We start from the raw sequence: 12,844 nt of genomic DNA, 5'->3' as shown, positions 1-12,844 counted from the left end.
TTCTACCTAAGTACAATATTGGTACTAAAGCTTCTTTAACCCTTAAATGTGTTCAACCTTACTCACCTTGACCACACATAAAATTGTTTTTCAACTCTTAAAAACCTTAATTTATAATGAAAATTAAGAAGTAACCAGTTGTGGACTGTACCTTCTATACCTTGATAAATTTACAAATACTGTTCATAATTTCTAGAAATGTATGTTTTCTATCGGTAAACTTTTTGGTGACACAAAACATGTTTTCTAAAAGACCCAAATATCTTTTGTTACTCTGCAAAGGAAGCCAAATGTAGATGAACCTGGTGTTAATAATGTTTCAGTATTTCATTTGGGGATGACCTGGACATCTGTGAATGATTTTCATTTCATTTGTCAGTGAATTTCATTTAACTCATCATTTAACTTAAAAAACAAAACAACTCTAAAGTTTCAAGTAACCAAAAGATCTTTGGAAAGTTTTTGCTGAAAATTTCACCTGGAGATTCTTCCCATTTACATCTTTTTAAATTGTTTATTCTTAACAGTTATGCTTTGATTACTTATAAAAATTTCACCGATATTGTCAGTCATTCCAAGTTAGTTTTTTGGGCAACCGATTTTGTAACAGGTAACAGGAACTTACTTGATTAGTAAGCCCTAGTGGAACAGAAGTTGCATTATATTCGGTGTTAATAACTCCAAAGATGTGTCTATTTTAATTAAACCAACAAACTGAACGTAGCTTTTAGTCACAAAAGATTGTTCTAGATCAATGAACTTGAGGGGGGGAAGCTCCAAATATTTGGGTTAGTTTTTGTATTTTAAAGAGTTTTAGGGATCCTTCCACAAAGCCTACAGAAGGCTTTTCTTTCTGTCTGGTTCCATCTTTTTAGCTTAGCTCAGAGGAGAGGACCGAAAAAACATTCCTGTCAGGCTGTGAGTGTCAGCCTCCAGTTTGGCCAAGTACTAAAACAATCCTTTTAAGTATTTTGTCAGTTCTAGCAGGGACAAACAGTAAATATTTCTGGCAATATTGAACCACCCCTTGAACTTCAGAGACGTCACCAAAGAAGGCGCAAAAATTGTCTTTCTTTTTCTGGGGGATACTACAGACAGAGGTCTGGGAGGGTGGACTCTGGAGGGAGTGTTCACCCTCTGGCGGCTTTGGTGTTTCCCCAGGATCCCTTCTACAGGCTCCATGCAGGTTAAGGCAGAGGGTGTGGCTCTGGTATCGCCTAGACTTTGACAAGGTTTTCTATTAATTTTGATTTTTGTTTCCTGGCTGTTTCTGAGAGTGACGTCCCAGCTCACCAGGCCATCCCTGGGAGCCTCTCCAGCTCTGGGACAGCCAGACGGGAGACCTCTTTCGAGGGGAGACGGGGTGTGTGTGCAGGCACTACTTTGGCACATTTTGTTGGCTCTTCAGAGTCAGATCTTTGGCCTCTCATCCTGTTTCCTGCCTTCTTATCAACCCATTAATCTTAGGAGAGAACTCAAGTGTAGAAGCCTTCCAGGATCCTCCCTGAATTTAGGAAATTTTTTAGCGGTGACCTTGAATTTGGCTTTTGGCCAGGGATTCAAAGCTGCCCCAGCATAGGCACGTGGCCTTGGTTGGCCTTGTTTGAAAAGGAGCCTATTTTTGATAGCCTTCTCAGAGTGAAAAGCGGTTGAGGCTGAGGAGTACTGGAAGGAGGACCCTAGCAGAGCAGTGACATCATACAGCCTTTTCTGTTAGCTGCCTCTCTTTTTTAATTTTTCATTAACCTTTGCCACAGATCTTTCAAGATAGCTATTTTGGAATTTTGAAGCATTTTGGAGGCTTCTGCACACCAGTTAAACTAGGTGTCCCATTCTCTTTGTTTGGTTTGAGAACCCTTGTTTTCAAGGGCACTCTTTTTTTTTTTTTTTTAAGATTTTATTTATTTATTTGACAGAGAGAGAGCATGCACAAGGATGGGGAGCAGCAGGCAGAAGGAGAAGCAGGCTCCCTACTGAGCGGGGAGCCCGATGTGGGACTCGATTCCAGGACCCTGGGATCATGACCTGAGCTGAAGGCAGATGCTTCACCCACTGAGCCACCAAGGTGCCCCTAAGGGCACTTTTAAAGTGATCTTATCTGGGGTGCCTGGCTGTCTCAGAATGTGGAGCGTGTGCAGCTCTTGATCTCAGGGTCGAGCTCCAGCCCCAGGTTGGGCGTAGAGCCTACTTTTAAAACAAGTGATCATTTCTAATTTTAACACTCCTCGTAGTGGCCACTAAAGTTTCTTGGACGGCTGACAGCAGTTTGGTGGGACCCAGACTGCAAATGGGGTTTAACCCACATTTCTGTCTGGCCATAGGTCTGAGCCTTCAACCTGACAATTCCAAGCCCAGTTCTCAGGGCACAAAAAAGCCTTAAAAGATTTTGCCATTTTTGCAGGCATCATAGTTTTCAGCCATAAAATAAAAGGTGCTGGATTGTGGCTTGCACCTGAGAGGGATCGTTGCTGGGTCAGGAATTGTGCGGTGTTACACATTGTACCTTGTTGCATGAAGTTTCTTAAGGTGGGCTGGTGACCTAGTATCAACCTAACCCGTTCTGTGGCCAACTTCTCCTCACATGGGAACTTCAGAGTTAGGTGGCAAAGTCTCTGTGCCCACAAATTTTACCATTTTTTTTCTTCCAAGACTGCCATTAGGAATAGCCTTTCCTTGGAATTGTATTCACCCAAGGTCCTGCCCTGCTCCCAGTGGCTCCAGAAGAAGGATTATTTAAAATTTGCAGGCCATAACTAATTAAGAGACTGTTTTCCTTCTTTTTCTAATAATTCCTTTGGCTCAGCTTTCTGTAGTCACCAAATTATTTGAGATTTCTGTGAGAGCTTTTATTAAGAAATGATAAAATCAGTAGTGAAGAAAAAGCAAGTTAGTATAAGAAGTTCTAAATATTTTATATATTAGTACCTTTTCAGTAAACGGTTCTCTAAAATATTTATATATTTTTTATAAGCTTTCTAATGTGCCATTACATTTTTTTTTAAGATTTATTTATTTTAGAGAGAGAACGCATGAGTGAGGGGAGGGGCAGAGGGAGAGGGAGAGAGAAAATCTCAAGCAGACTCTCTGCAGAGTGTGGAGCCTGATGCGGGGCTCGATCTTACAACCCTGAGCTGAAATCGAGAGTCCAACCCTTAACCAACTAAGCCCCTCCAGGCATCCCACTGTTACATTTCTAACTGCTTCCCTGTAAGAGTACATAGAATTCACTTTTGGTTTTACTTCTTACCATAGGTCAGAAACACAGCCACTTTTCAGTTAAGAATAATTAGATTTTATTTTAATTTTTTTAAGATTATTTGAGAGAGAGACAGCATGCGTTGGAGGGGAGGGGCAGAGGGAGAAGCAGGCTTGATCCCAGGACCCTGAGATCAGGCAGGGGCTTAACCAAGGATGCAGACGCTTAACCAACTGAGCCACCCAGGCGCCCCAAGAATAATTAGGTTTTAGTGATCCAAAGATTCCTCAGCCCTTACTTCTACTCGTTGGGAAGTAATGTTGGTACTGAAACTTCTGGAGGTGTCACATGTAGACCACACCCCACACTCTCAAAAAAGGGCAACTTATTACTTTCTTTCACATGCCTGTATATAAGGTGTTACTTATTTTTCTAAAAAAATGAATTTCCTAAGAATTAGAAAATTTCTGAAATCTAAATTCTACGAATTGTTTTTCGAAAATATTACTTTTAGATAATTATTCATTCACTGTGTTCCTTTGTGTGGTGAGCTATCACAAAAGATTTCACTTAAAGGGTGTCCTATATCTAGAAAGCGGACCACTGCCTGCAGTGTGCAGATGTGAGGAAGATTTCTCCTCTCGGCCTTCATAAGTAGAACACGGAATTTTGATGGCATCCCTGTCGTAAACACAGAAGTGTTTTGGACTGAGTTTGACGCTTCTCTTCTTGTAAGCTGAAGACTCAAAGCCAGTTCATCGAAAACAACTTCATGAAAGGTCCAGAGAAATGCACTCTGCAGTAACGCAGGCCATTATGAGAGTCCAGCTTGACCCAAGAGTCAAATTCAAATGTTAAGTCCAGAAGTGTTATCCTTTCGTGGTCCTCCATGAATTTATTCCTTAGATCGAACCTCTGATTAAAACAGCATGTGGAGTGTGTGCAGGGCCCGTTCATATGCTGTGTGACTGAAGGTAATGCTGGTGGTTCCTGGCAAATGATGAAGAATCTAATACGGGCTCGTGCCTGATGAGGCAGCCTCTCCCCTACCCGCCACTTGCTTCTAGTGATGCTGGAGAGACTCAGCAAGCCCATGTGCATCAGGCCTTCCTGCTTCATGGGGAGCCTGGAAAGCCCCAACATTCCTGCTCTCCATCATCATAAGTCGCTGCTATACAGGCACCTTCTCTGCTTCCCGTCCCCCTCCCAAATGTAGCACAAAATTTTATCCATTTGTTTGGAGATCAGATATTTTTTTTAATTATGATTTTAATTCCAGTTAGTTGCTATACAGTGTAATCTTAGTTTCAGGTGTACGACGTAGTGATGCAACACTTCCATGTATCACCCAGAGCTCATCGTGATAAATACACTCCCCTGTGGTAACCATCAGTGTGATCTCTAGTTAAGAGTCTGTTTCTTTTTTTTCCCCCTTTGCTCATTTGTTTCTTTAATTCCCCGTGTGAGTGAGATCATATGATAATTGTCTTTCTCTGACTGCCTTATTTTGCTCAGCATTATACCCTCTAGCTCCATCCATGTCGTTGCAAATGGCAAGATGTCCAAAAAAAAAAAAAAGGCAAGATTTCATTCTTTTTATGGCTAATATTCCATTGTGTATAAATACGTATATGCCACCTCTTTATCTATTCATCAGTCTGTAGACACTTGGGCTGCTCCCATATCTTGGCTATTATAGATAACGCTGCTGTAACATCGGGAGACATGTAACCCTTTGAACTGGTATTTTTGTGTTTTGGGGGTAAATACCGAGTATTTACCAGTAATGCGATTGCTGGGTCATAGGGTAGTTATATTTTTAATTTTTTGAGGAACCTCCACACCGCCATGTTTTTTGGAGTGGCTGCACCAGTTTGCATTCCCACCAACAGTGCACGAGGGTTCCACTTTCTACCCATCTTATCCAACACCTGTTTTTTCTTGTGTTACTAATTTTAGCCATTCTGACCCATGTGAGGTGGTGTCTCATCATGGTTTTGATTTGCATTTCCCTGATGATGAGTGATGTTGAGCATCTTTTTATGTGTCTGTTGGCCGTCTGGATGTTGTCTTTGGAGAAATGCCTGTTCATCTCTTCTGCCCATTTTTTAATTTGATTATTTGGTTTTTGGGTGTTGAGTTGTATCAGGTCTTTTTATATTTTGGATACTAGCCCTTTATCAGATATGTCATTTGCAAATATTTTTTCCCATTTAGTAGTTTATCTTTTAGTTTTGATCATTTCCTTTCTGTGCAGAGCTTTTTATTTTGATGAAGTCCCAATAGTTTATTTTTGCTTTTATTTCCCTTGCCTCTGGAGACATAATCTAGAAAAAAGTTGCTTCAACCAATATCAGAGAAATTACTCCCTGTGCTCTCTTCTAGGATTTTTATGGTTTCAGGTCTCACATCTTTAATCCATTTTGAATTTATTTTTCTGTATGGTGTAAGAAAGTGGTCCAGTTTTATTCTTCTGCATGTTGCTGCCCAGTTTTCCCACCACAATTTACTGAAGAGACTATTTTTTCCCCATTGGGTATTCTTTCCTGCTTTGTTGAAGATTAGTTGACCATATAGTTATGGGTTCATTTCTGGGTTTTCTGTTCTGTTTCATTGATCTGTGTCTGTTTTTGTGCCAGCACCATACTGTCTTTCTTGATCACTACAGCTCTGTAATATACCATGAAATCTGGAATCGTGATGCCTCCAGGTTTGCTTTTCCAAGATTGCTTTCACTCTTTGGGGTCTTTTGTGGTTCCATACAAATTTTCGGATTGTTTGTTCTAGTTCTGTGACAAATGCTATTGGTATTTTGATAGGGATTACATTAAATGTGTAGATTGCTTTGAGTAGTAGAGACATTTTAACAGTATTTGTTCTCCCAATCATAAGCATGGAGTATCTCCATTTTTTTGTGTCCTCTTTAATTTCTTACATCAGTGTCTTATAGTTTTCAGAGTACAGGTCTTTCAGCTCTTTGGTTAGGTTTGTTCCTAGGTATTTTACTGGATTTGCTGCAATTATAAATGAGATTGATTCCTTAATTTCTCTTTCTGCTGCTTCATTATTGGTGTATAGAAATGCAACAGATTTCTGTACGTTGATTTTGTATTCTGTGATTTTACTGAATTCATCTTTCAGTTCTAGCAGTTTTTTGGTGGAGTCTTGAGGGTTTTCTACATAGAATATCATGTGATCTGCAGATAGTGAGTTTTGCTGCTTCTTGCCAATTTCGATGCCTTTTCTTTCTTTCTGTTGTCTGATTGCTGTGGCTAGGACTTCCAGTACTATGTCAAGTAAAAGTGGTGAGATTGAACACCCTTGTCTTGTTCCTGACCACAGAGGAAAAGCTCTCAGTTTTTCCCCATTTAGGATGATATTAGCTGTGGGGTTTTCATATATGGCCTTTTATATTGAGGTATGTTCCCTCTAAACCTATTTTGTTGGGTTTTTACCATAAATGGGTGTTGGACTTTGTCAAATCCTTTTTCTCCTTCTATTGAAAGGATTATATGGTTTTTATCCTTTTTCTTGTTGATGTGAGGTATCACATTGATTGATTTGCAAATACTGAACCACCGTCATATCCCAGGAATCAATCCCATGTGATTGTGGTGAATGTCTTTTTTAATGTACTATAGGATTCAGTTTGCTCATATTGTTGAGAATTTTTGCATCCAGGTTCATCAGGGATATTGGCCTATAGTTCTCTTTTTTTGTGGTGTCTTTATCTGGTTTTGGTATCAGCATCATGCTGGCCTCACAGAATGAATTTGGAAACTTTCCTTCCTCTTGTATTTTTTGAAATAGATACACGCTGGTTTTTTTTATTACCAAAATAAATTATAAAGACCTGGGAACTTCCCAGAAGTCCATTCAGTTGCAGATTTGAACTTTAGAACTTAGAATTCCTAATTCCTGGTCCAGTGTTATTTCTTCTTTTTAGACCTTTTTACTGAAGTACAGTACACATACAGAGATGTGGAGATGTCATTAAATACACGACTACATGAGTTTCTATAAACAAAAGCTCCAGACGAAGGAAGAGAACATTACCGCTTACGTTCGTGGAGCAGTGGTTGCCCAGGCTGGAGGGGGAGGGAGTGGGAGGGCAGTGGTTGTGCGTCCCGCATTTCATTTGGGGAAGATGAAACACGCTCTGGAGATGGACGGTTGCACAACGCTGTGAATGTACCTGGTGCTACTAAACCGTCACTTACGAATGGTTACACTGATAAATTTTGTTAAGCAGATTTTACCGCAATAAGAGAAGACAGATCATCACCAGAGCCTCAGAAGACTCCCTTCCTTCCAGCCACTCCCCACCCCCCACACCCCACTCACCCACACCCCAGGGTTAACTGAATTGAAACCTTATACATTATAAGGGACCATGCAGTCTGGCCGTCTAGTTTTACACACTCGGGAGGGAAAAAAGAAAGAAGCACCAAGATCGTTTGCCTGAGGTCCCACAGCGTTTATTCCCCATGAGTTGCCAGGTCAGTGTCGATTGAGTGGGAACCATAACTGTTTCTTGAATTCATGTTGGTTAAACATTGCGTTTTATCAAGTAATAGCAGATGCAGTTTATGAAGTTGTTAAATTTGCACAGCTGGGAGGAAGAGAGAGGACACTGTGTGTCTGCGTGTGGCGCCCCACCGTCTGGTCCAGCCCTCCGCTCGCGGCGCCTCCCATACTGATGTGTTGTACCTCACCTTGAGGTTTAATAGCTCATTGACTCACTTTCTGTGTGCTTCTTCAGCTGTTTCCCAAAGTGATATTTGTTACAAAGGAAGGACTATGCATGTATATGTATGTTATGAATCAGAATAATAAAGCCAAAAACTCACAGACCTGCCACCTATCTATGTCATGATTTTAAGTCACTAAAATGTCATTAAATCTGTAGCGTATGCCTGTGTGTCACTGGAATTCTGAGCATGTCCCGATGTCTGTCCTTTCTGGCATCTGTTGGTCTATGAGCCATCAGAGAAGTGGCACCAAGGTCTGGCTTGAGTTATAGACAAGGGCTGAGAATACACAGATCCCAGAGGGCGTGTGGCATTCTCCCCTGGTCAAGTTCACCGTTCTTCCCACCTTGCCAGCCAGCCTCGCATTGAAACTAAGCACTGCTGAAGTATTTGCCGTATTTAATCGGCTAGAGAAGTGCCCTTTAGAAAGGTTGAGGTGGTGGTTTCTGTCCTTGCCGCAGCTGCACACAGACTCTCTGGACTCCCTGTAGCTTTCTGAATTTTGGAGTCTGCTTCTTAACCTTGTTTCTCAAAATTGAAATTTATAGAAATCTCACAACACTGGTCTACAAGTCAATGATGTTCATTTAGTCAAGCAGTCATTACTCTTCACGAAGAACCTGTTATGTGGAAAAGCACCAATCTTTTAAAGTCTCAGTGAAAACTGATTTTTCTTTCTTAGAATGGCACCAGACCCCCTCTGGGTGCAGATGTGAATTTGGAAGCCCTTGCCACTGACCTGCGCTGTGATCGCTATTCGTGAGTACCGCTATCTCAAGTTCATGACCTCTCGTGGGCAGAATGGGGGACAGTGGTCCTGTGGGGAGGGTTAAGTTCGGTATCCTGTTGAGCGCCCAGGGTGGTTAGTGGCTGCGTCTGTCCTGGCTCTTCCTTCTGAGAGAAGGGACTACCCGGTTTGAGGCTCCGAGGAGCTTTGGCGCTGGGCACGTCTCCTCCCACATTGACTCTTGGTACCCAGCTTCCTTGTTCACTGTGGCTGCCTTCGCCAGTTGTCGGTCTCTTCTTCCAGAAGACGTGAACAGGCATTTCAGTGTAGGCGCTTCAGCCCTGAAGAGGGTCACCTGTGTGTGCCTCATTTTCCGAGGCTCAACGCATTTTTCACAGCACACCCCTAACCCACGTAGCCGTTAGTGACAGCAAGAAATCAGGCTTCTCTCCTGCGCTCTCATGTTTGTGTGGGAGTGGTTTTTGTCATTTTCCTTACGTTAAGTAAAGTTGTTAACTGTCCGACTTTGGGTGCACAGAGAAGACAATGGAACTCACATTTCACTAACGGGGAGATGTCTGCCCTCTGGCTTTGAAAGCCTTATTGGTCGGTGCTCGTGATACTCCTCTAGGTCAAAGCCAAGCAAGAAAGGCAGTGTTTTCTTTCTTTTTTAAAAAATATATTTATTTCAGTGAGAGAGAGAAAGAGAGCATGCTATGGGGAGGGGCAGAGGGAGAGGGTGAAAGAATCTCAAGCAGACTCCACACTTAGAGCGGAGCCCGCCGTGGGCTCAGTCCCACGACTCTGAGATCATGACCTGAGCTGAAACCAACAGTTGAATGTTTAACCAACTGTGCTTCTGAGACGGTATTTTCATGTTCGAGGCATTCAGGGCAGTACTCCACAGTGTAAACTTACATCCCAACAACCCAGCGGGAGCAGTGCTGGCACTTGGGTACTTCCCATTCTATTGAAGAAGTTCATTTATTACCAAGATGATTGCACTGGAAACCACACGGATCTTCTCAGGAAGTGTAGTTATCTCGTTTCTTCATACATGGGCATCTGGGGCGATGATCCTCTTCCCTGTCTTGGCTCAGGTGTGAAGGCAGGGATTGTCTCGATGGCAGGGCACTCTTGGAACCCCAGGCAGTGGCGGCGGCAATCTGCAGAAGCCCCTCCCTCCCTCTAAGGAGAGTGCATCCCGCCCCCACAACCCCTGTTGGGATCAAACTCGTACAATTAAATGAACTTACTATTAAGAGGGGGAGGAGGCTTAATTGAGTAGTTTACAGCTTTGAGTGCTAAAACCCACAGAGGCAGTTTAATGGCAGAACTTACCCTGGGCCACATGTTCTGGATTCTCCGGTGTAGGGCGCAGGTTCACAAAGGGGTCAGGATTAACGTTGAATGGTGTACAGTTAGGGTGTTAATGCTGTGGTCAACACGGTTTGAGAGACACAGAGTTCTGCCGCCATCAGCTGCTAGTTTATGTTAGTTCAAGGTCTCTGCACCCGTGGGAGATGTTTAAATATCAAGGAAAGGGATGAGTACCCAGCATGTATGTGATTATTGCACAACCTTATAAACCTGACACCTAACCGCAGAAACATTGCATTCAGCTAATAATTTAAGCTCTGTGGGCATTTAATGTTATATATTATGTGGATAGTATTATGTATGAAATAAGTTTAATGTCTAGAAATGAGGTTTTTATCCCCAGATCTAAACTCTCTCCCAAAGAGCTGCAAGAATTCTGATGAAGATGTAATGTAGCGAAGCACCAGGCCACAGCAGTGTTGCTTGTTGAACTCAGGAACCGTGCTGACTCAGCATAGTATCGCGCAAGTAATTAGATGGAGGCTCGTTCGTTGCTTTAATTCATTTGTGACGGGTCCACTCAGCTTGGGCTTGAGTCAGGGCATTAAAGACTTGCTAGCCTTTGTGCTTCCCCCTTTTGAAGTAGGTGCCGTAAATGCCTCTCCTGTGAGCTTACTCTAGGCGGTAGGTCGTGTATGGTCAGTCAGCACGTTGGCAGCATAGGCCTCGTGGATGGAGATTTTACGATGAATGTGCAAGTTTCTGTCGACTGGGCCATTCATGTAGACTTTTTATGATTCCTTGCATTATTTCCGTCGTTATTATTCTTCTTCTAAAAGCTAGAAATATTTTAAGTGAAAGCAAAAAGCTCTTTCCTGCTGACCATAGTGGTCAGTCTCTTCCCTGGTTGTGTGATCTGTGACTGGAAACTGCATCAGACTCTGTTCTTTGCACTGTCGTAGAGTAACTGAGAGCGGGTCTTCTCCTGCAGGGGTGCAGATCTCTCTGCTCTGGTTCGGGAAGCGTCTGTCTGCGCCCTGAGACAGGAAATGACAAGACCCAAGGGCGGAGGTGAGACAGGTACGGTGCTTTCTGGAGTGTCTCTGTTCCCCGTCCTTGTCACTCTGGACACCTCACACGACTGCTGACCCGCAGAGGGACTGTTGTCTCGCATCTGTGATAAGGAAGCTGACGTGTCTCTAACGAGACCGTTCCAATAGGCTTCGCCTCGCGTGGTGCCTGTGGCAGCCATCTGGTGACCTCTCCACTTGAGCTCCCCACCGAAGTCCACACAGCACATTTCCAAAACACGTCTGTTTTTATTTCCACTGAGTTTCTCTGTCTCCCTCTCCCTTCTGTCTTCGGCTCCCGAGAATCTCAGAGTGAACTTGTGTTTACAGTTCCAGCGGCATCTGTGCCGCTGAGATTTGTCAGCACACGTACCTTCGTGATGAAGTCCCCATGTTTTTGTTAAGATTCAGTTTTCCGAACTGCTTTTATTGTAGGCTATTTCAGATTCCTTTTGGAGGATGTAAGTGATGAATCACTAAATTCTACTCCTGAAACGAACATTATACTATATATTAACTACCTAGAATTTAAATAAAAGTTTAGAGAGAAAAAAAAGAGCACTGGATTTAGGGAAAAAAATAAAATAAAAATTGCCAGGGCGTTCAGATTATATAATTTAAAAAAATGGAGAGCTTTCTTATTCTGCATTAAAGTTAAGAATTAAAATAAAACAGGGGCGCCTGGGTGGCTCAGTCGCTAAGCATCTGCCTTTGGCTCAGGGGGTGATCCTGGCATTCTGGGATCGAGCCCCACATTGGGCTCCTCCGCTATGAGCCTGCTTCTTCCTCTCCACTCCCCCTACTTGTGTTCCCTCTCTCACTGGCTGTCTCTATCTCTGTCAAATAAATAAAAAAACCTTAAAAAAAAAAAAGAATTAAAACAAAATAATAAAAAATAAAATTTTAAAAGATTTTTTGAAACAAAATAAAACAATCCTTTTGGAAGTAAGTGATATAATTTGCAAACTTAGAATATCTTCTAAGAAACAGCGTGTAAGTAGTGTGCTGCCTGAGAGGGGGGTCAGACAGCGTTTTGGGATTCGTTTCTGAAAATCTGCAGTCCTCTCTGCACGCATTGGCTGTTTGGATGTTCATTTATAATCATGCAGCAAATTCTAACATCTGTGCTCTGCCGCAGTTTGCATGTCTAGTTACCTGTCCTCTAGAGACTTAGCATTGATACCTTCCTCCCCGAAATCCGTAGTGCTAGTCAGCTTCCACTAGACATGTTCAGCTACACATTTTATTTTATATTTAGGTAAAGATGGTATCCTAGTATCTGTGTAGATAGTTCACTGTTTTAATTGTCCTCTCGTAAGGTGTTGCACTAACATTCTAAAGCAAGCCTTGTTCAACATGTAGTTATTTGATTTCCCTACTTACATGATGGCACGACCTTATAAAGAAGGAGAGCCCCTTCTGATCCAGTGTTATGATATTATCTCCATATATAATATGTATTATGATATAACTCCATTACGTCTACTAGCGCATATGCACTTAAATAACTACAGAATATTACTTTCCACTCACAGTTAAATTATTTAGATTATTTAGATTCTTAAGAAGGAACAGTTCTGGCTCTTCTTCATTGAACATCGCCCTTAAGGCGCAAACGGTGCAAAGAGGGCCTTCAAAGGGTGTCTGTTTAAGAGTGATAGTCTCTTTGGGGTGTCCTGCATTAACACCTGATGAGCAGAGGGTCGGGAAATGGGGAGACATTGGTCAAAAGGTGAGACTTCCTGCTATGAGATGAACTCATTCTGGGGATCAGAGTTAT

The 12,844-nt window shown here is 42.4% G+C and overlaps 1 protein-coding gene across 3 annotated transcripts in view; it reads left to right on the top strand.

Moving 5' to 3' along the window:
- Positions 1–12,844, top strand: part of NVL (nuclear VCP like) — a 102,433-nt gene that overhangs the window by 68,934 nt on the left and 20,655 nt on the right. For all 3 annotated transcript variants that reach the window (XM_087859204.1, XM_087859203.1, XM_045796984.2), the window contains exons 20-21: positions 8,630–8,706; positions 10,986–11,074. In XM_087859204.1, the coding sequence (XP_087715330.1) occupies positions 8,630–8,706; positions 10,986–11,074 (166 nt within the window). The remainder of the gene's footprint in view (positions 1–8,629; positions 8,707–10,985; positions 11,075–12,844) is intronic.

This window comes from Ursus americanus, chromosome 2, assembly GCF_024610735.1.
Source record: "Ursus americanus isolate L20-20 chromosome 2, mUrsAme1.1.p, whole genome shotgun sequence".
Taxonomy (NCBI): domain Eukaryota; kingdom Metazoa; phylum Chordata; class Mammalia; order Carnivora; family Ursidae; genus Ursus; species Ursus americanus.
Note: the sequence above shows the minus strand (reverse complement) of the source record. Positions and strands in the feature narration are given on the sequence as shown.